This window comes from Parambassis ranga, chromosome 13 (assembly GCF_900634625.1).
Source record: "Parambassis ranga chromosome 13, fParRan2.1, whole genome shotgun sequence".
NCBI classification, from domain to species: Eukaryota; Metazoa; Chordata; class Actinopteri; family Ambassidae; genus Parambassis; species Parambassis ranga.
Window position 1 is genome coordinate 15,781,148 of NC_041033.1, and position 22,354 is coordinate 15,803,501.

The 22,354-nt window shown below is 41.2% G+C and overlaps 4 protein-coding genes across 5 annotated transcripts; 2 read left to right on the forward strand and 2 right to left on the reverse strand.

Moving 5' to 3' along the window:
• The first annotated feature begins 117 nt into the window (after positions 1–117).
• Positions 118–4,095, forward strand: LOC114444806 (vacuolar protein sorting-associated protein 26B-like). Its single transcript, XM_028419644.1, has 6 exons — positions 118–808; positions 1,311–1,467; positions 1,608–1,772; positions 1,960–2,135; positions 2,252–2,394; positions 3,017–4,095. Exons 1-6 carry the CDS (start codon positions 586–588, stop codon positions 3,152–3,154), a joined length of 1,002 nt encoding a protein of 333 aa, XP_028275445.1. The 5' UTR covers positions 118–585; the 3' UTR covers positions 3,155–4,095.
• Positions 4,096–4,841: 746 nt separating this feature from the next.
• Positions 4,842–7,221, reverse strand: thyn1 (thymocyte nuclear protein 1). 2 transcript variants are annotated; one of them, XM_028419646.1, is made up of 8 exons: positions 6,990–7,221; positions 6,452–6,484; positions 6,208–6,363; positions 6,070–6,138; positions 5,904–5,996; positions 5,738–5,833; positions 5,513–5,663; positions 4,842–5,427 (listed from the first exon to the last, which is right to left on the reverse strand). In XM_028419646.1, the coding sequence occupies exons 2-8, from the start codon at positions 6,473–6,475 to the stop codon at positions 5,381–5,383; spliced, it is 636 nt and encodes a 211-aa protein (XP_028275447.1). In that variant the 5' UTR covers positions 6,476–6,484; positions 6,990–7,221; the 3' UTR covers positions 4,842–5,380. The 2 variants fall into 2 exon arrangements, with proteins under 2 accessions (XP_028275447.1, XP_028275446.1); XM_028419645.1 differs by having other exon boundaries at positions 6,208–6,347; positions 6,427–6,484; positions 6,990–7,220.
• Positions 7,222–7,266: 45 nt separating this feature from the next.
• acad8 (acyl-CoA dehydrogenase family, member 8) lies at positions 7,267–11,283 on the forward strand. Its single transcript, XM_028419643.1, has 11 exons — positions 7,267–7,404; positions 7,841–7,941; positions 8,051–8,220; positions 8,366–8,475; positions 8,553–8,629; positions 8,714–8,851; positions 8,949–9,084; positions 9,537–9,634; positions 9,729–9,881; positions 9,960–10,062; positions 10,160–11,283. The coding sequence occupies exons 1-11, from the start codon at positions 7,284–7,286 to the stop codon at positions 10,213–10,215; spliced, it is 1,263 nt and encodes a 420-aa protein (XP_028275444.1). The 5' UTR covers positions 7,267–7,283; the 3' UTR covers positions 10,216–11,283.
• Positions 11,284–12,359: 1,076 nt separating this feature from the next.
• Positions 12,360–21,483, reverse strand: esamb (endothelial cell adhesion molecule b). The gene is made up of 9 exons (XM_028420088.1): positions 21,402–21,483; positions 20,307–20,405; positions 19,535–19,680; positions 18,243–18,444; positions 17,695–17,850; positions 15,605–15,649; positions 13,352–13,474; positions 13,134–13,263; positions 12,360–12,831 (listed from the first exon to the last, which is right to left on the reverse strand). Exons 1-9 carry the CDS (start codon positions 21,481–21,483, stop codon positions 12,360–12,362), a joined length of 1,455 nt encoding a protein of 484 aa, XP_028275889.1.
• Between the last annotated feature and the right edge of the window lie 871 nt (positions 21,484–22,354).

The following is a 22,354-nucleotide window of genomic DNA, read 5'->3' on the forward strand; positions in this document are numbered from 1 at the left end:
AGTTATATTAAATAAGTTAAATATACAATATATACAGTCTTTGCGTCATGCTTTTTTCATAACAGGAACGATTACTTCCGGTTTTATTCTGAAAAACGCCACCCGGAAGTAGTTGTGCTAACTCAGGTAGCGTTAGCTAGCGTTACAACCTGATCGTTTGACAACATTGACCGCTTTTCTTTCCAGAAAACAAACATGTAGATATATTTTCACGCAGCGAGGAGCTTGTCCGCTGCAGTCCAAGTTGTTGTCATTGCAGACTGTTTATTGCTGACATTAAGTTCATCGGAGGCAAAAGAAGAAACGGCTAATTTGCTGATAGACATATACTTGTGCGTTTTCCCTGTGCCACCCGTTTTGCTAGTTTGGTCTGACATGTAGCTAAGGTGGAGTTTTGTGTGAAATATTTCGAGACTTTTCACGTCTAACAGCGTGTTTTGTGGTCCGAGAGGGAACTGAGCTCAGTCACGCTGCAGGCCTTATTGTACGTGTGTTTTCTACTTTGAAACATCCTCGGTGTGTTTGCTAACAAGTAACGATAACTTACATAAGAGAAGAGCTGGCACACAGCACATTAACGTTAGAATGAGTTTCTTTAGTTTTGGCCAAAGTGCGGACATTGATGTGGTCCTGAGTGACGCCGAAACGAGAAAGAAGGCTGAACACAAGACCGAAGATGGAAAGAAGGACAAATATTTTCTGTTCTACGACGGTGAGACGGTCAGTGGAAAGGTGAACGTTACACTGAAGAACCCGGGGAAGAGGCTGGAGCACCAGGGCATCAAAGTTGAATTTGTCGGCCAAATAGGTGGGTAGAAACTATCGAGTTGTCACTAACATTGATGAGACATTTATCTATTTTATTATTATTTGATACAGACATCCTTGTGATGGAGGAAAAAATAGATTGTAGATTGTTGCATCAGTAGCACCTTTTCAAAGAGAAGATAAATTATAGTGTTTTATGTAAAGCATACAAGTTAATAATGGCAAAGTATTAATAAATGGTCCCAAATTCAGGAATTTGAGGACAAAACCTAAGCTGTGTTTTGCCCCTAAACCAGCCCAGGTTATTGAACCAGCTGCAGCTGCCAGCATCTTTAATATTAAGTTTCAAAATTACATTTATATTTTGGCATAAAAATATAATTGTTAGAGGAAAACTCATGTTCCTATCAATCACACTCGGGTAAAAAAGGTCTAAGAAGAAAGTGCAATGTTGCAGTGCTGGGCTTCTCATTAAATGAGATCAGTTCCTTCAGTGTTTAATGTGGCATTGATTGACTCATTGATTATGTTTTTCTTTGCAGAGCTGTATTACGATAGAGGAAACCATCATGAATTTGTTTCTCTGGTGAAAGATCTTGCCAGACCGGGAGAAATAACTCAGTCGCAGACCTTCGACTTTGAGTTCACTCATGTTGAGAAACCGTACGAGTCGTACACAGGCCAGAATGTCAAGCTAAGGTACGTTTGATCATTCACTTTACTCTATAGTTAGCCCCTGATCCTGCACTACAGACAGTATACGGTGTATATACTAGGCTGGGTGTGATTATGTGAAAACAGAACTGAGCTTTTCAGTATGTCTTTGTTCTGTTTTTCAGATATTTTCTTCGTGCCACAGTGATAAGAAGACTAAACGACATCAGTAAAGAGATGGACATTGTGGTTCACACACTGAGCACCTACCCTGAACTTAATTCCTCTATTAAAATGGAAGTGGGAATCGAGGACTGTCTCCACATCGAGTTTGAGTATAACAAGTCCAAGTGAGAGTTTAAGTAATTAATATCACACAACTGAAGTTGTTGTTCTCTGGTTGCTGTTTTTTTCCCCAACAAGTCGACACATTAAAAAAATCTGAACATTACAAATAAATGCAAACAAAAAACTGTACTTGGACACTGGGGAAAAAAAAGATAAAAATCAGTCCTGTGTCTTCCTGTTATCTGACAGGTACCACCTGAAAGATGTAATTGTGGGAAAAATCTATTTCCTGCTGGTGAGAATTAAGATAAAGCACATGGAGATTGACATCATCAAACGTGAGACAACGGGCACCGGGCCGAGTGTTTACCACGAAAATGACACTATCGCCAAGTACGAGATCATGGACGGAGCACCAGTGAGGGGTAAACGACACAGACCTATATGTATATTATCTTTCAGAAATTAGTTTCAGGTATAAAAAGACTTCTTATTTATACAAGATAAATATTTACCTCTCTGAATGTATGTCATAATCCAGGAGAGTCCATCCCAATCCGATTATTCCTGGCTGGATACGATCTGACTCCCACCATGCGGGATATCAACAAGAAGTTTTCTGTACGCTACTACCTGAACCTGGTGCTGATCGATGAGGAGGAGAGACGCTACTTCAAACAGCAGGTACTTCACTGTAGATAAGTACAAAGTCATAAAGTTTAATACTCCAGGGGTTTCTCACATATTTGTAAGTGTGTGCATGGAGCAGAGTGAAAAAACTCATGCTAACTGCTAATTTTGACAATGAGAGAAAAACTAGAAAGTGCTGAATCTTTAGAAACACACTTAGCTCCATCTTTGTGAAGTTTAATTGGCAGTGACGTGCAAAAGCATAATTTATTCTGATTCAATCACTTAATTATAATTTGATAGATTAGCTTAGAAAAGGAATTTAAACAATTTATTAATTTTTAAGTCATTTGTCAACAAAAACGCCAAACAAGTTCCACAAGGCCCTAAAAGGCGCCATCTTGGTGTCCAGTCTGTAGATACATTTCTGAACAGCTAAATCAAATTTTAGAACTTGCATACAGGCATTGTATGGAAACATGCAAGCATCACCTGTAAGGTGTAACAGATAACATGTATGAGTGTTAGATCCATTTCCCTGGTCCTGGTCTGTGATGGCTGCTGTCTGACTAATGGCTCTAATCCTTTTCTGTATTAAAACTAATATAGACACAATCTTTAGTAATAAATATACAGTGGTGTTAGTGTATTAATGACTTTACCTTCACCTCTGTAGGAAATCACACTGTGGAGGAAAGGGGACGTGGTGCGGAAGAGCATGTCTCACCAGGCCACCATCGCCTCTCAGAGGTATGAGGGCTCAGCAGCCTCGGAGAGCGCACTGGAGCAGGCAGCAAAGGAGGAGAGTGGATAGAGCCGCCGTCCTTCTTCTCCTCCTCACAAGACTCGCCAGCATCTGCAGCAGTGGAGGAATTGTGTTGACTGTGCAACATCTGGAGAGGCAGCTGTTTTGTCTGCAGCCGTTGCTGGTAACCGAAAGAAGAAGGGAGACTGACATACAGTGAAGCTGTATGTGGACAATGGAACAGTTTGCATGAGGCATTCAGAGTGGCTTCAGGCTGCTGGTCTTGTCCTTCCTCAGTCATGCATTATGTTTTTTCCTTCATGTGAATCAAACTAATCACCTGGCGCCATGTCTGCTGAATTTATAAGCCCTCTGTTACATTCTAACACTTTTTGGGAATAATAGATTTCTAATCTCTTTAATTATTGCAGATATCATGAATTGTCAACAACGTGTATCTCTGACATTCCACATTTAATGAATGCATTCCTAACATTGTTATAAGATAAAAAAAAACAAACCTGAGATTAACTTTGCACTGCTTTATCTCGCTGAACTTTTTATTTTATCTTATTTGCCCAAAAAAATGTGGAAATGAAAACTGGAATATCTGCATCTGTTTGAGCGAGAAGTATTAACCCTACATGTTTTTGTCTTGAAACCTGTAAATAAGACCAGTTAAACCTGTTTCCTGTTCCAGCTTGTGGACATTGACTATCCTATACAAAATGACCTTCCATGTCCGTATGCTTTACCTCAGCATTCCAGTGACGTTAGGAGCGGCTGTCAAGGTGTTTATATTACGGTCTGATAGTATGAAGTCTTCTCTTTCCTCTAGTAGAGACTTGAAAGTTGTGCCTACGTGTATCAAGCAAAAGAAATCCTCCTGCCTCTAACATCATTTTAGTCTTTTAACCAGAGAAATGTTACAGTAGAACTATATCTTTTGCAAAATGCTAATCAATAACTTCTTGTCCCCTAAAGTCAAATAAATTGATGCCAAATGAAAACACAGTGACAGTCTTCACTTTTGTGTTACATAAGCACACTTATAGCTTAAGGAGGATTTTTGCAACCATAACTACTTGATAAAAAAATAAAAAGACAAAATTGTCAGACAACTGATTTTTTTTTTTTTTTTAAACTTCATCAGGTTGGAAAATTAAATTTGCATTTTCTAACATTTAAAGCCCACAGTGTTCAAATATTAATCAAGAAAATGATGATCATTAGTTGCAGCCATGTTGCCATGTCTGTATTTAGTCCAAACATGCAGCTGGTCCATTTCAAGCATTTGCAAACTATCTATAGCAACAAGCAACAGTCACGACTACAAAGACGCCTCAAACTGAATAATTTATTGCAGCTTTGAAAACTGTGAAACTGGAATTCTAAATAATTTGGATCAAAGGATGGCATCTTTAACCCTTTCCTTCATCAATTATCTGATCCTGCTCTGTCCTGCAGGTCAAGTGGGGCAGGAGCAACATGGAGACAACCATTCACACTCACACCTACTGGCAATTTAGAGTGACCAATTGATCTAACAAGCACATCTTTAGAATGTGGGAGGAGGAAGCCGGAGTACCCGCAGAAAACCCACAAAGGCACAGGGTGAACATGCAAACGCAGAAAGAATTGAACCGAGAACCTTCTGACTGTGAAATCAGAAGGAACATCATTAGAAACAAAATAAGGAAACATGCAGTAAAGGTGCAACTTCTCTAACAAGCCAAAGACTAAGAAAATCAGCATGTTACAATAAACTTCAGTTTATTTTTGACAATCAGCAGACTTTTATCAAACAACCACAGCCAGGCCCTTCACTGTTTGGAGTCCCCTTAGAAATTGGGATTGAGAAGTATGCAGCAATTTTTGTTTTTAATTTCTGTTACATCCTAAATTGAGAGAGTTGCTGTTAACCCTTTTTAGGACGGTGTCATCGACTGTGACTTACTTCACACATGATCCATGAAGCCCACGCTTGTTTCTTTTAGCATTGCAGTTTGCAGCTGTTCCTAACTTTACAGATGTTTTCTTCTAGGTTCTAAAGACATAGACCTGTCCTCTTCTTTCCATTACCGTACTTCTTATGAGGTGTTCGCAACATTCTTATTGTATTTATTTTATGACCTGAGGTGGTTTCCCTTCATAATAATAAGTTAAAGGATTCTGTAAATTTAAATTTATGGAGTGTAGAATATGAAGGCTTTATATTTAGCTAGTTAAATCTGGTCCACGAAAATATTACTACCAGAAATATTAGGACACGTTACATTTTACTGAAGACAGTCCTCACAGCGGCTCTGTGTCCTCCAGACTCAGGACGAAGTCAAACTCCTCTGCAGAGTAAAAACACAGTGTTCACAGCTACACAATAAAATACAGCAACAAAAGCTGTTTTTTCTTTTCTTTTACTGAACGTACCGGCGGTGAGGGGCTGCACGGAGAGTCTGGCCCTCGTGAACAGCGCCATGTCCTTCAGAGGGCCTCCTTGGGCGCGGTGCTGCTGGTGGATCTGTTTAAGCTCTGAGAGAGGCAGAAATCGCTTCACCATCCTCTGATACTGAACATCCACCTGAAAGAGGAGAAGACAGACTCAACCTTCAGGCCTGAGTCTCATCCGTTAACCGTCATGTCTTCAGTTAGTACCATGCTCCACTTGGGGTTGTCTTGCTTGCTGCTGGCGTCATAATGCACGTCTTTCTTGTCGAACTGAGTGTGGTCCACGTAAGCCTCCTTTACAATCTATAAGAGGAAACACAGCTGAACATTAAACATGTCTGCAGCTTCTGGTAAACAGAGAAGAAAGACTCACTTTCATGATTCCTGCAATCCCTGGTTCCTTGCAGTTGCTGTGGTAAAAGAAGGCAAGCTGCCCTTCTTTCATCTGTCTCATGAAGTTGCGTGCCTGCAGACAACAAGCAGAACTGAAAATAACCGGACATCACGTAAGAATATTAAAGGCTTCCTCATGGGTCTACCTGATAATTGCGGACTCCATCCCAGCAGCTGGTCTGATCAGGAAGAGCCTTCAGATCCTCAATGCCAAACTGCACAATGAACCAGGAGCATCAGAAAAAGCTGTAAAGCATTTAAAATCTGCCACCGATGCTCCGTACCTTCACATCGATGCCATTCTCAAAGCGGCTTTCAGGCTCTGACTTCATCAGCCAGTGACTGAACTGTGGAGCAGACTCTGAGCCCTGTTTGGTTTTTGCAGCAGTCTTCCTTTTCACAGCTTCCCTGCCATCAGCTTTGCCTGTATTGTTGAGAAGCTTGTTAGAAAATAAGAGACAATATCAGACAAGAAGCTTAACTTTGACATTTCAATTATGTACCTGAACTTTCAGATCTTTTGCTCACTCTGGCCTTCTTGTTTGGAGGCATCTCGCAGATCTGTGAAGGAGAAATATCAGAGGAAGAAATGCTTTAATTGCGTACTGAGGACTGACTGTGACAGAATGTGCTGCCAGTAAGTGTTTGATTATCATTTGTATAATATATTGATCTGTGAGCTATTTTGATAATACCAGAGGAAGGTGAAAAATAGTTTCAGAGGCACACAGCACACAGCCTGAAAACATTTTAGTTCCTTTAGTACATTAAACTTGATTTTGGAGGCTGTAATTGTGTTTGTTTGTCTAGTAATAGCAAACAACATGTCCTCAGTCAGGACATTTAACCTTAGAGGAACTATTTAGACTGCTTCAGCACTTAATACTTTTTCTAATCTTGTGTACACTCCTAATGAGCATCAGGAAGTGAAGCAACGTGCAGCTAAATAATGTGTAATGTTGAATGCTAACGTCTACAACAGCTTTACATGGAAACTAATCTTACTCCCTTACATGTTAACAATACACTTCTGGTCAGTAAATAAATCCATAAACACAGGTCTTACCTTCAGCTCAGCAGCAATGCAGCGCGCTATTAAAACCGATTAAAACCCGCGGAAACGTGATGTCACGTGGTTTCTTAAGATGCTAGCTAACAGTGTCACTTTAAGCTAACGTCTCACCACTAACCCGTTTACAGTCAATGGTGTATACATCTTTATAATGATTTGTATTAGAGGTGCCGCGTAGTTGAAGCTGTTCATGTGGAGACTCCGCTCACCGCTTAGAAACTACATTACCCAGCAGAACCTGCGGCTTTGTGACATAACCGGACACAGTTCACACTGTTGGAGATAAACATGGCGACTGTGGGACCTCTAGCTAGAATCGCCCGGCTGGGCTGTTCCCACATCTGTAGGAACCACCGCTTAATATTTAACAGAAACGTACAGAGACGAGGGATAGCTTCATGTATTGACCGTAAGTAAACATTAAATTGAAGGGGTAATTTAAATGACAGCCGTGTGTCAGAAGGAAAAGCTCAATGAAACTTGTACTTTTGTTAGCTAGCGTGCTAATGACTTTATAGCGCAAATAGGCTGATGTTAACATATTAAGATAAATAATAAATTGACACACGTTCAGCGCTTTAAATATTAGAGTTTCCTCCGCTTGCTGTCATTGGCTACGTTCGGTTCCCTGATCCTCCAGTGGTGCGGCGAAGGAGGCTACACGCCCCTCATAAACACCGCCCCTCTGACCAGGAAGGATGCTCGATGCTTAGGTCTTCTGTTGTAATACTTAAAAAAAATATCTTTTAATGCTTGGCCACCAGCTACATCGTGTATGCTATTGGCATCCAGAGATTTTGCTGAATAAATTTGCCATTCATTGCACTCCTGTGTGTTTTCTTCAGCTTCATATGGGCTCACAGATGAACAGAAAGAGTTTCAGAAAGTGGCCTTTGACTTTGCAGCCAATGAAATGGCTCCACACATGGCAGAGTGGGACCAGAAGGTACTTTTTGTCTTTTCTTTGTATGAATGTGTAATTATGAAGGCGGTCACCTGTCTTTGTCAATCAAATACTCAATTAGAGGCACTTAGAGGTCTTTATTTTCTCTCAGGAAATCTTTCCAGTGGAGACAATGCGGAAAGCAGCCCAGTTAGGGTTTGGTGGGATCTATGTTCAACCAGATGTGGGAGGATCCGGTTTATCTCGGCTCGACACGTCAATCATTTTTGAGGCCTTGTCCACAGGATGTGTGAGCACCACAGCCTACATCAGTATCCACAAGTACGACGAGACCTCTCATCCAGCAACAATGACACACAAATATCTTAATATCTAAGTCGAGAATAAAGCATTTTTGTGACTGAAAGGTAGACTTAAACACTATTTTTGTTTTTGATAAAGCAGCCTATGATTTATGTTTTTACAGCATGTGTGCCTGGATGATAGACACATTCGGCAATACAGAGCAGAGGGAAAAGTTCTGTCCTGATTTGTGCTCGATGGAAAAGTTTGCATCATATTGTCTCACTGAGCCAGGTCGGTCTGCATGAGAAAAAAATACAGAACAGTGTATGAAAACTCAATAACATCATTTAACCTGGCATTCGTTACAGGCAGTGGCAGCGATGCTGCTTCACTTCTGACCTCTGCACAGCTGAAAGGTGACCATTACCTCTTAAACGGCTCTAAGGTAATTTAAACATGTTTGTGCTCTCTTGCGTTGGTTTTTAAAAAAGGAAACCAGAAAGATTTTTGTCTGTTTGTGTTGTTTTAGGCCTTCATCAGCGGAGGAGGCGACACTGATGTTTATGTAGTGATGTGCAGAACAGGAGGGAAAGGACCTAAAGGCATCTCATGTCTGGTGGTGGAGAAAGGAACTCCAGGCCTTAGTTTTGGCAAAAAAGAGAAGAAGGTACAGTTCAGAGTTTCTTGAGTGTATTGAAGTGTTTGCGGGTGGCCACTAGATGGCAGAATTAGGTCACAGTCTGTTATGGAATCTTGTTCTTCAGGTGGGCTGGAACTCTCAGCCGACCAGGGCAGTGATATTTGAGGACTGTGCGGTTCCAGTGGCCAACCGGCTTGGGGTGGAAGGACAAGGCTTTAATATCGCCATGAAAGGCCTGAACGGAGGCAGGATTAATATTGGTGAGGAGGAGGAAAATTCTATCCATGTGGTCAGATTTCAAAATATACTCTTACTGTCCAACATTGTCAATAGAAATGTGCGTAATTCTGAAATGGTCGTGAGTCAGTAATTTAATGAGCTTTCTATGAGCCTGTTGGCAGCAGATTTATACCTAAATTATGTGCATATTGTTAAAAAAAAAAGTGAAGTTCTGAGGTGGCTGAAGCATGACAAATGGTTTTAGGAGCTTTGGATTAACAGAAACAGTCCCTTTTATAAATACAAAGGTTGATTTCAAAAGCAGTGAAACACACTCTGACTCATGCAGACTCAATGCAATCTAAAACTGCATTTGTGGGTAAATGAAAAGCCAAAACTAAAAAAAGTAATGTTCATGTGTGCTTTGTCTAACCAGAAGTGTCATGTTTGCTAGCTGTATATCTTCACTGTATCTTTAAACCTCTGCCATCAGCCTCCTGTTCTCTGGGAGCAGCTCATGCCTCTGTGCAACTAGCGAGGGATCACCTGTTGGTACGCAAGCAATTTGGAGAGTCACTCTCCAACAACCAGGTCAGTCGACTTTTTCTACTACTGTGCAGTAGACCAGAATACTTTTGCTGCAGTTACCTTCCATTCATCCTACCCTCTGTGTCTTTGTGATTAGTTCCTTCAGTTCAAATTGGCAGAAATGGCCACCAAGCTGGTTGCTTCTCGCCTTCTGGTTCGTGAGGCTGCAACGGCTCTGCAGGAGAACCGTGCTGATGCTGTGACCCTCTGCTCCATGGCCAAGCTCTTTGCCACAGATGAGTGCTTTAATGTGAGTAACAATGACAACAGTGATTATTTCACACAAAAAGACAAATGATCACCGTTCATTCGTACTTGTCATCAACAGGTCTGTAATCAGGCTCTGCAGATGCACGGAGGCTACGGTTACCTGAAAGACTACGCAGTGCAGCAGTTCGTTCGTGACATCAGAGTCCATCAGATTTTAGAGGGTGAGCATATTTCAGAAGCCTGTCATGATTTGTGGCGCACTCACATTTACAGTTTTTGTTAAACTGTTCTCCATTTCTTCTTGCGTTTCCTTCTAAGGGACCAATGAGGTGATGAGGATGATCATTTCCAGAAACCTGTTGTCGGAATCATGATCTTAACCCCTGGATCTTCTTGTGGTCTTTAAATCTGGTCTGTTACTAAAGGACTGATCCTGATCTTCCTTCTACATAATAGTTTTTTCATATGTGGGAAAATTCAAATCAGTGTGTTATATATATTTTTTTCTAGTATAATATGGATTTTTATTTTTCATCTCCAGCTGCAGAAGCAACTTGTGATATCAGCTGCACAGATTCCTAATAAAAAAATACACAATTGCAGGTTTATAAAGGATCACTGACACTGGAAATGCTTCTGATCCTTCATGTAGCCTGCAGCACCCAGAAAAGTTATCTTCCCCCTTCCAGCAGTGAGTAAGACACAGAGTTGACACCAATGCATTTACCCAAATAATGCGCTACCTTATCTGGAGTGTCAGAAACCTTTCTTTGACACAGCTCCTCGCTGTGTCTGACTCCATGTCTGTTGCGCCTTACTTCAGCTTTGCTACAGGAATGCCAGGGTGGGGATGTTACCCCAGGCACCTTCTTTAAAACCTCAGTATTCATTCAAATATAGAGGTTCCTACAGCTGACAGGCTCAGACACTACAGTGTGAATTGTTTATCAAGGGTTTGAATGTAGTCATACACTTATTTTGTGAAAGTGGTCCGCACTACAGCCAGTAGAACAAGCACATGTTGTTACATTGCAAATAAAATAGGAGATCATGGCAGAAATCATGGCACAAAGTGTTTTCATTCTGGAACTTTAACCATCTTTCTCTGACTAATACTATCCAAATGTTTCTATATGAGTGATTTTTCATCAGACAGATGTGGCTCCTGTAAAGCTGCTTGTGTTAGTATTGATTTTCTTTAAACAAAATGCTGCTCTTTACAACTGTTCCACTCATTTTTGGTGTTAACAGAAAGGCGTGGTGTTATATCTCCTGCTGTTTCAGCATCTTTGTCCCTGAAGTGACTTTCACCATGTCATTTACATTCATTGCTACTGTGTTTTGCAGTTTTGTGCTGTAGTCTGCAGAATGTGTCGTGGGTTACACACTAAAGTGTTACTTTACAAATCACACTCCTAATAAAACAACCGTGCTTTCCTGTATCACACTGATATTGAGATTATTTATAACGGTTTCTTGCTTTTTTGTGCACTCAGATTAACGTGCTAAAGGTATTTAATCCGGATAAACACTCCATAACACTTTATTGAAAAACTTCTAACAATCAGAATTTGCATTAAAAGAGCTACAGGTAGCCTTTCAACATCAATAGATAACTGAGATCAGTAAAATTACAAGAAAACCAACAGGACCATGGGCAGAAATATCGATCAGACACTGACATCTCAACCAAACCCTTCCACTGATGGCCTGTATGTTTGCAGTAAATGAGTTATACCAAGAACCTTTAAACAAAATAGTCAGAAACCATCAACAACGTTATTATACCTACTATTTCAGTCACATTCCAGCTACCGTAACAGGCAAAATACTTATCATAATCATAAGTATGCAGACTGATAGAACCATACTGATACTATTACAGTAGGTTAAAGAAACAAACCCTGAAGTGAACACGAAGCAAGCGCAGGCCAAAGAAAGTGAAATGTTGGAAACAATTGTTAGTGTTTGATCAGAACTGGTGCAGTTAGCCTGAGAATACTGATGCTTACTCAGCCGAGAAAAAGGAAATAAAATTTAAAAAAATGTGTTTTAACTTCTTTGTATATTTTACAAATATGCTGTCTGAGCTGTTTCTGTGTCTGGTAGAAGATTAAGGTCACTGTATAGACTCTGTTCTGGATTTAAAATCAGAATACTGACTGACTTCAGTAGAGAGAGAAAAAAAAATAGTTTTGTCACAGTGGCCCAGATCTTCTTTCATAATTATGGTTTATGATGCTACTTAAAGTAACACTGCTGCTTATCTCTTTTTAAGCATATAAATAAAAATATATTCCTCTCCTGTGAGCTTGGATGCAGCATACAAAAAGAAAGTTAAATAAAGAATACTGCACTGTTAATTAAACTGAAAAAGAATTTGCACATATGAAGCACAAACCACCTGCGAGACCTTTCTCTTCTCTCACAACCTTCCAGGTTTTCATGGAGAAAGTGCGTCCCCACTTCAATACTCTCTCCGTGTCCTTTTATTTCCCACCAGAGCTGCTTCTGTCGGCTACACCAGTGAGCCGGCTTGGCTTTGAGCAGGCACCATGACAGCAACAGTTCCCATGCGTGTCAGAGTGGAGCTGACTGGTGGGGGGGACACAGTGAGTGGAGGAGGAACCTGAGGCTGAGCCCCCTCAGTCCTTTTGGGGATAGAGACCACAGGGCTCCTGAGGACCTGTGGAGGTCCTCCGTTTGAGCTGGGAGGCCGCTTGTGTTTACGTGAAGGAGTGCCTCCGACGTTGTAACCGGGGAGTCCCTGTAAGGTGTTGGCTTCTCCAGGTCGCAGCTGGTAGGCGTTGATGACTGAGCCTGTGTCTGATGCTGATACTGGGGAGTACGGGTAGTGATAGTTGGGCTGGTGGGGGTCTCGCGGTCGAGGACTGGTGGCTATGGAGGACAATGTGCCGTTTTTGGACACGATGTCAGAGCCGGTGTTGCTCTTTGCCCAGGACACTCTTTTTGGTGCCTGAGCATCCTCCCTATCAAAGAAAGAGAGGAAGAAGAGAATGAGGGTGAAAACACATGATAACAAAAAGTGTGAGATTCCACAAAACAAAGCACCGACAGGCCCAAAACCCTTTGATACAAATACAATGATTTTATAACAACAGCAATACAAAGAGGTCCAGTTTAACCCTGTAAAGACCTGAGATGTCACCCAACCCTCATAATTTCAAGCCATGTTGTAGCCTTATTTAAATAAGTGATTAACATTTACTTTAACAATGAAAGAATGTTGTTGGACCACAAAGGAACATGTGTTCCTAATAAAATGTCTCACTTGATCTCATTGGCCATCTCCTCCTCAGTGTCCCGCCTCCTTTTCAGTATGAAAATAAGAAAAAGCACCATGGCCACCAGCCCCACCACTGACCCCAGAGTCGCTGCTGCAATCATGCCTGCATTAGAAGCTGGGGAAACACAACACAGAGGTGTTCACACTGAGCGTGTATCATGGCGGTGTAAGAGTTAAAGGCAGAGATTCTACTGTGTGCGTACAGGTGATAACCTCCAGGTTAATGGAGCAGCTGTCGGAGCCGGCGGTGTTGCTGGCTCGGCAGATGTACTTCCCTGACATGCTTTTAGTGAGGTTGCTCAGCTTGAGGGTGCCGTGTCTCTCGTCTGCAAGACAACCACAAAGTTACACAAACACTCTTCACAGTCAATGGAACTACAGTATACTAAAGCACAACATTACATGTAGGGGAGCTACTATGTCAAATTCAAACACGTTAACTGTAGTTCCTATTCAAAAGATGATAAAATTCAACACAAATATATCATCGGCTTCATGATGTGCAGTGTTAAATCATTCGTTACTAATTTCCACCCTTAATCCAGAATATAATCCATCCAATCCCACAGTTGATAGCTCTGCGGATGCTCCTGTAGTCTTGCTGTATCATGATGTTGGTCAGCAATTTTTGTTATAAAATATTTTCTCATGGCAAGGTCACAACCTGGCAGTAAGAGTGTGTGTGTGTCTCACAATCTGTTCCTCTTAGCACATCTGGCTTTAAAACGCTGTGTTGCAAACATAGACTGTAAAAAAAAATAAACAAGCTTCATGAGGGACTTATCAAAACAAATCCTCTGAAATCCAATCTTAGACGTCACATCGCAGCATGTCTTCATCTGATGTGTTTCTGCTTTCGTGGCGACGCGAGAGACTTTTTGTGGAATCGCCGTCTAAAGGTGTTGTTTGGACAGAACTTGTGAGTGTTTTGTGAATGGCATCTGTTCTTTAGGTCCAAAGTTATGCTAAATTATGTTAGCAAGCACCTTATTAAAGCAAGGGGCCAGTAAATCATCAATGATCAATAGTGATTGCAGCGTGGACTGTGCTATGTGCACCATCAGGAGGGAGGCTAATGAAGGCAGGCGTGCACAGTGTAATTATATTGACCTCAAATAAACATTACAATGGGGGAAAACCTATGCTTTAGTGCTAAACTTTGGAATATTAAATAATATGTTTGTATTAAGTAATACTGCCAAATAAAACGGCTCCAGATGAGTGTTGATATGCACCTGGCTCCCTCTCTGATTATTTAATCCCTGGGCTTGAAAACCAGCTGTGAAGGACCAAACCCAATTGTGACAGATTATCAGCACATCAGCTGACTGGGAGCTTGGAGCGAATTCAAACTTGCACCCAGCGCTGCAGAGGGATCCGACGTTACAGTAGGTGCTGCTCCGTATCAAGACAGGAACATCACTCATATTACGCTGCTATCACTGCAAGGTCAATGAGCAGCATTTGTCAAAGCCTCCACACGTGATTAATGTAAATCAGGATCAGCAGATTTTCTATATGCGGCTAGTGGTACAGATATATCTGATGATCAGGGAACAGAGTTTCACAATTAATGTGAAAAACCAGACTTCACATCATAAATCTAAAACATAGAGGAAACTACAGGAAGCCAGATTACGGTTAATTCACTCATACAAAGGGGTGAGGATTCAACACCACCAGTCTGCATTCTAGTGGAATAAATAGGACTCCACATGACAACATGTGTTCTTTTCTACATTTACATGACAACATTTTAAACTCCCAGCATGCTCTGCGGCTGTCATTATGTCCAATGAAATAGTGGACAGATAACTGAGAGATATTTAACTAATAAATAAATCTATTTAATAGCACTTAGCTAGCATTTTAGGTAAGCCTAGGCCTATTGTAATTGAAGTTACAGCCCACACAGCTTTAGCACTTTTTTAGCACAGCTTGAAAATATATTGTACACCTTAAAATAGCATACAGTGACTTAATGAACAGGGATTGCAGCTAAATCTAAACACAACACACACACTGAAAAAAAGATTTAAAGGAACAGCCTCAATTGTAATTTATGCAAGTCTGAAAATCCTCCTTGTGGATATATTCAGGAAATTCTCACCATGTAAAACATCTGTTCATTATTCCAAATGGTTACAATGAAGATTAAGCATGAAGTGAAGATTTAATCCATGAATGTTTCAAGCAGAGAGTGACTCTTACAGGTTTAGTTGGATTATCACCTGGTCTGACACCAAAGACTTTTTTTCTTTATTATGGTAATATGTTTTTAAATATAATTTGATCAGTATTCTTAAAACTGGGCTGATTTTTATTTTTCCTTCAAAGCTTTTTTTCAGCTTAAGGGGCAGCAGAAAACATAATGCCTTGGGATATAATGTTTGCAGGAGAAGGCGGGATGGGGATAAGGGAAATAAATGGAAAATGTATGAGTTGAAACCCCTTACCCATGAACCCAAGGACAAGCATGGGCTGGGGGCAGGCTCTCCATTCTGAATGGTTGTTTTTGTTTTAAAAGGAGAGATGGGAGAGAGAAAGAGTGAACATGAATGAGAGGTAGGGAAGGAATGATGCAAACTGATGGGAAGGGAGTGGAAGAGTCAGTCCCAAATCCAACTTATGCCTCTTAGAGGGGTTGATCAAGTAATGACATGGGACTTGTTAGATGAAGCAAGGTCGACAGGAAATGAGGAGTGCCGTGAGAGGATCAGCAGTGAGAGAGAGAGAGAGAGAGAGAGAGAGAGAGAGAGAGAGAGGGAGGGAGGGAGAGATTGCTGAAAGAGATAAGCAGTGATGGCAGAGTAAAAGTTCAAGTGTCACAGAGTTAGCATATATCAGATGAAACGATGAGCGCAGGGTTTGAACTTGGAGTGTCGATGCCATTTCAGAGGGTGCACGTACACGTGCGATGAAGGCGTAAGAGTGCGTATAGCACCACAAAGGCCCGGGTCAATGCACAATCAGAGGGAGTAGTTTTCATTCTATGAGTCTGAGGACTTTTCTGCTATAAAGAGATGAGCGCAGGAGATCAAAGCATTTAAGTCAATACTCAATCAATCAGCCTAAGTCCTGTTGTTCAGAAACAGATGGTGTTTGTTTCTCTGCAGCATCATTTCAAAAAAAACATCTACAAAATAATGCAAGAAATGCTTTCTCTCCCTCTCTCTCTCTCTCCCTCTCTCTCTCCCTCTCTTGCATAGGCAGCAGCATTATGAGAGGAGGACGCCGTGTGTGTCTGGCTGTAAAGAGGATTTCACGCTGCATGTTATGGCAAGATCGAGTCGGAGGTACATTCTGGAGCAATCCAAATTATTCAACCCCCCTCATCCTGTGGGACATTCTAGTATTGTGAAGGGTGAAACATCAGAATGTAAAGATTACAAATAGTACTAAAGATTTCTGGTGCACCTGTTCCTCAGGTGAAAAAAAAAATACAGATTGATTTTTTTGAGCTTTGAAACTATATCGTTTCCCTTAGGTTGCATCCAAATCCAAAAATCTCCACTGAAAAAGATAAGCAAACGTGTGTGTGTGCGTGCATGCGTGCAGCCCTGGAGGCGAAACACAGGGCAGAAAAAAAGAACCATCAAAGCAGTGCTCTCGTTTCTGTTTTTTTATGGCTGTGCAGCTTAGATAAACCCATCAACATTTTTATCAACTCCTCTCTAATTCTTTGACATCTGGACCATAAGAGCACAATATTCATCACCAGTGGAAATTACTGTGCTTGTTTGATTGTGTGCACGTGACACCTGTCATCTGTAAAAGTGAGTAAATGAATATTTTTATTTATTTATTAAATTTTCACAAACAAAGCTTTTTTCACCACAGCAGCCATGTTGACCCGCAGTGAGCAAAACACATTTCAGAAACAGCTAATATACATGGACTGCAGTCAGTGTTTAGAAATCTAATAATTATGTGTCCAAAATATTTCAAAGGACATACAAAACACCCAGGCCTTCATTTTCCCCCTCTCTTCATCACTTAAATATTTTCCAATATGGAGTCTGCAACTCCTTGATGATGTCATAAAAGGGAGAGTGAGAGTCCAACCCCCTCCAGCTGGTTCAAATGTGTACAGTTGAACTACTGAGTTTTTGTTTTCAACCATGTGTCTCATGACTGGCTAGTTGTTTTCCCTTGTATTAGTTTCCTTTCCATTCTGGAAATGCTATGTATTTGCATTTAAAGCTGCCGACACTAAAACACCCTGTTTGGACCAGGGTTCAGGGGGTATACAAGAAGACTAGCACTAAATGATCTGCAGTATTTTGAGAGAAACCTGGACAGATTCTTAGTACTTGTGCATTTAAAACTTCCTTGTCAAAACAGGTATAATATGGACCTATAACGTCATACCAGTGCTCTTCTTGTTCTGACAGGACAATGTGTCTGCTTTACAAAATAATTTTCCCATTGTGGGACAAATAATGGTTTTAATAATCTTAATCTTAAAAAGAGTCTATGTTATTAGTTTATGGTGTCTGTATAACTAAAAATATGTAGTCATGTTATGTGCTCAGATTACACTTACTCTGCATCGGAGAGAAGAAGACTTCAGACGTTGGTGCAGCCTTGGTCCACTTGTACTGAGGGACAGGTTTTCCATGACTGGACTTACAGCTCAGAGTCACATTGCCATTCATCACTGGGTTCCCGGTCATGGTGCAGACTGGTGGCGAAGGGGGGACTGAGCAGAGGAGACAAACAGGATTAAGTTAACCTCTATGAGATAAGAAAATCAATGACCCTTTATTGAACTTGTTGGTTAGTTTTAATCCACCGCCTGCAGTGTGGAGATTTCTCAGTGCAGTGTAGCCCACGAATAGGAAAAGTAAATGTTTTGACCCCCTTCCCCTGATTTCCATCTGCTGCTGGGGATGACATAACGACCTCAGAGCCTTATGAGTCCCTAAACAGCAGATGAGTTTTATTTGAACATTGCTTTCTTGTATAAATATATGATTTTTAGCAGGCTGGTCCAAAAAAAATCCAAAAATCCATATGCATGTGAGCTGCACTGCAGGACTCTTCTGATTAGATGTAACCTTTGAAATTCCTCTGATGCTGTTGGACCATTACCTTTGACATTAAGGCGCATCTCTCCGGAAAGGCCAGAAGCTCCGGGGACAATGACATTGCAGAAGTACAGGCCCGAGTCTGATTCCTGGGTGTTGTTGATGTAGATAGAGAGATTGGCTGAGGGCATGGCCACGCTGAAGCCAACTCGTTTGGTGAAGTCGTTCTGGCCGTGTCCGATCTTACCTGAGCTAAAGTTTATCACCTGCACAGAAAGAACACCACACAGCTGTTAGTATCACAGGAAATCATTAGGCAAATATTTCTGAATCAGTTTTTATAGTGCTACAGTTTATTTGCTGCAGACATATTAAGTGTGCAGATTAACAACAGAAATCAGTGTCCTTCATGAAGATAATCCTGACATGTGCAGATGGTCCATGTTGAAATTTAGGCTGATTTTCTGCTGTTTGAGATAAGCTCACAGGCATCAGACACTGAAACTGTTTAGATTATATTAATCATGCTACACACTCCCTCTCACCCACACGGCACACAAATCCACTGTATATATGCATATATCTGTAGTTTCAGTCTGACACATAGGAGGCGCAGTAAAAGGAGATAAAATGTCATTAGTGTCATCCTTTCATTAATAACATCCGTCCTTCCTCGATTCCTTCCGGCTGCGAATTAGATGTGGTGCTAATCTCCACAGATCATCTTCTACCTTAAAAACACTGGATGGATGGAACAGTGTTGTGTAATGAAAAACTAAAACTTTCCCCCTGGTGTTTATCTCTTTTTTTTTATAATATGACCAAATCATCTCCCAGCTATCAATGGGTAAGAGGCAGGGTACACTCTGGGACAGGTCACCAGTCCATCACAGGACCAGTAGACACAAACCACCACTGACACTTACACTCACACCTACAGCCTTAGGTATGTGGGTGGAACCTGCAAGAGCTGGTGTTAACCCATGCATGCACAGGGAAAATGTGCAAACTTCAATACTAAATATTCACCAAAAGATGCAGGACTTTTCAGTACAGTGAAAAGGATCCTACACATGTGACAAAGGCAAACCAGGGTTAAATATAGCATGATAAAATCTCAAATCAATCTCAAAGGTAGGTCAGCTCACTGTGGCAGCTCTATTGTTTTATATTAATCGTATTGCTTCTGCTACAGAGGATCAGCCGACACACTATATACCTCATTGTAATCTCACTGTGCGCATCAGCAGAGTTCAGAGCAGAGTTCAGAGCAGAGGTCAGAGCAGAGGTCAGAGCAGAGGTCAGAGCAGGGTCACCTGTACAGAAGAAGATGGTTTCTGCCTCCACTGGTCTCACCTGCTTGGACTCGTTCCCCGTGAAGTGCCAAATGACAGAGTTTTTGGAAATGTCCGAGCTGGGGCTGTACCAGGCGTGCAACACCACCATCTGTCCCTCCACCACCTCCATCTCTTTTCTGGGGAACTCCACCTTCTGGGTGTCACCTGGAACAACAACAACAACAACAACAGGTCTGTGTGAGTTTGATAAGTGCTTCATTCTGTTTGACTGATGGTTCGAGGTATCCAGAGCACTGTGGGAAATAAGTTACATCTACTATTGTCAGTTTAATATAAACAGTAGCATCTTTTTATGTGGAAGTTTGACTTTATTTGAGTTTAGTTTTTAAGATTAATGACATTTCCATGGTTAAAGGTTAGTTGAGAGTGAGATGTCTAAGGCTGACATGGCTGTAACATAGGGCAGAGAGTTTTTTAGAAGTTTAAAAGACACTTATTTGTCTTAAAATAAAGTTAAAGTTCAGACCGTTTACATCCACATAATGTACCAGCTCAATCTTCAATTATACCATTTGCATTTTCATTACAGTTTACTTCTCTGCATGTAAAATTTGCAAAACAACTGAATCCAGGAAAATAAGCAGTTGGCGACACCATCAAAGAAACAAAAATATTATTTTTAACCATTTAAATTGTAAAGAAATTTAGCTACATTCTACCAAACAGAAACAAAATGTACAACGGAAGTATAAACTATGGAAAACAGAAATGAACAAAATAAACCAAAAGCAAAATACAAGAAAGAAAAAGAAAGAGGAGGATAAACTCACAGGGGGCCCAGTCACCTGAACCGGACAGCTGAAGCTGGATCAAATGATCCCAGCAGTCGGTGTCTATTTGTGTCTCCAGTTTGAAGCTTGGTTCAAAAACTACAACATGGAATTAAAAAAAAAAAAACAGCTACTGACGGTGCTAAAATCCTTCAGCTTCAGAGAAGTAAACTGTGAAAAGTGTCCCTCATGCGCTTAAATGGATGGACGGGGGAGGATAGACAGGAGGGAGACGGAGAGAGGGAGCGTTATGATCCATAGACAGGCAGCTGAGATCTCCACATCTGTTCATCCAGGCACGCCTTCCTTCTTTTCCAGACTGAAAGCGTGTAGCAGAAGAATTAGGTGATGGGCGGTGGTGGTGGGTGGGTGGGTGTGGAGGAGGAAGTCGTGTGTATGTATGCGAGCCAGAGTGAAGAGACTGTGTGTTGTTTTTCCATATACTTTAAGCGCACTGACTCAGTGCTTTCTTATTCCTCCTGGGACAATGTGACCCTGCCGCTGTGGCGCTGCTGTCCCTTGATTTCTGAATCTCTGAATCTGGTAAGTCCTGCTGACTAATCCGTAAACAATCCCGGGCTCAATCCTCTCACCTCACGTGAGCAGTGGAGCTCAGCTGGACATGGATATGATGTAACACATGGTCATTTCTCTCAGCGGTGCAGCCATCACCACAATCATCATCAGTGGAGAGTAGCATTATATTCTGTAGATTACAATTAGCAGATCACCCTGCATTACATTTAATTATGCACATCACACAATCTCTGCTGAGCCTGTTAGTGGTGTCTGCATGCAAGGACTGGAAACGAGTAGAATGAGGCACGACTGCAAATCAGAAGTAGCAGAAATAAATCCAATTAAAAAAAAATCAAGCCCCAAAAAAGCTTACAGACCTCCAATATAAAACAAAGTTACAGCCGATGTAACTACAACAACTGTATAAGGAGTATTTTAACATTTATTAAAGCTTAATATTATTCCTAATTAAGGCCATGGCCACTTTGAGTGACAGGTGGGCCTCATGTTTTTACCCATTGTTGGATTAGCCACAGGTTTAGCAAGTACCACTAAGACAGTAACAGTCAGTGTCACCCATACAGACCATGTCATAAGCCTCTAGAGGCAGCACAGGGAACAGCTTTTCACACACCCAGCAGAGCTTTCCACTGATCATCCTGACATGGGAACTCTGTTCCCTAACTCTCCCGTATACTTCGGAAAAAGGCAGTTTCAAGGACATGTATGTGCAACCTGACAAACTCATTAAAAGTGGCTTTTAATGATAAATCAATTAAGGAAAGTCATTATGGCTGCTTATGTGATTTGATGACTTTTGTCCCTGAATTTAAAAGTTTGATTTTGAAATACTTTAATATAATCCCATCAGGTAAATTGCTTAAGGCTGCCGAGCAAGGAGCACCACACACCAGTGAGTGCACTGGAGGCAATGCGGGTAAGGTGCCTTGCCCAAGGACACACAACAATGACTAGGGAGTAGTTGGGATCGCACCACCAACCTTCCGGTTATTGGACAACCCTGCTCTACCACCACTGTGGGATTTTCCAGGCAAATACATTTTTAACATCACACAGCTGATAATCACATTCTACTATTTTAGAGCAGGAGAAAACAAGGCAGGATTTTTGCCATTGTAACACTATCCAATGTTATGAAATGTGTCAAGAATACTACATAGGAAAAGCTTCATTTCCAGTATGTTAAAGGCATGTACGGTATATGTGCACCCATGTGATATGTACTGCATACAATCTATCTGCATCTAATCAGAAAGCATGTCTTCATATTCCCCCTTTTCTCATGTCAGTGGTGTCAGACAGTAAAGACATCGATTGGACATGCATGCATAAGATTAGTATCTTTATCACCAGCATCCCCTCAGCTGTGTTACATCAGCCTGTTTCTGATAATGCTGCATCTATTTTAAGGTTTGAAACATAAATAAATCTCGTTAGAGCTCTTTTTTTTTCATTTCCAGCTGTCTTTGCTGCCCCACCATCCAACACAGAAGCATGTTGTGTGTTGT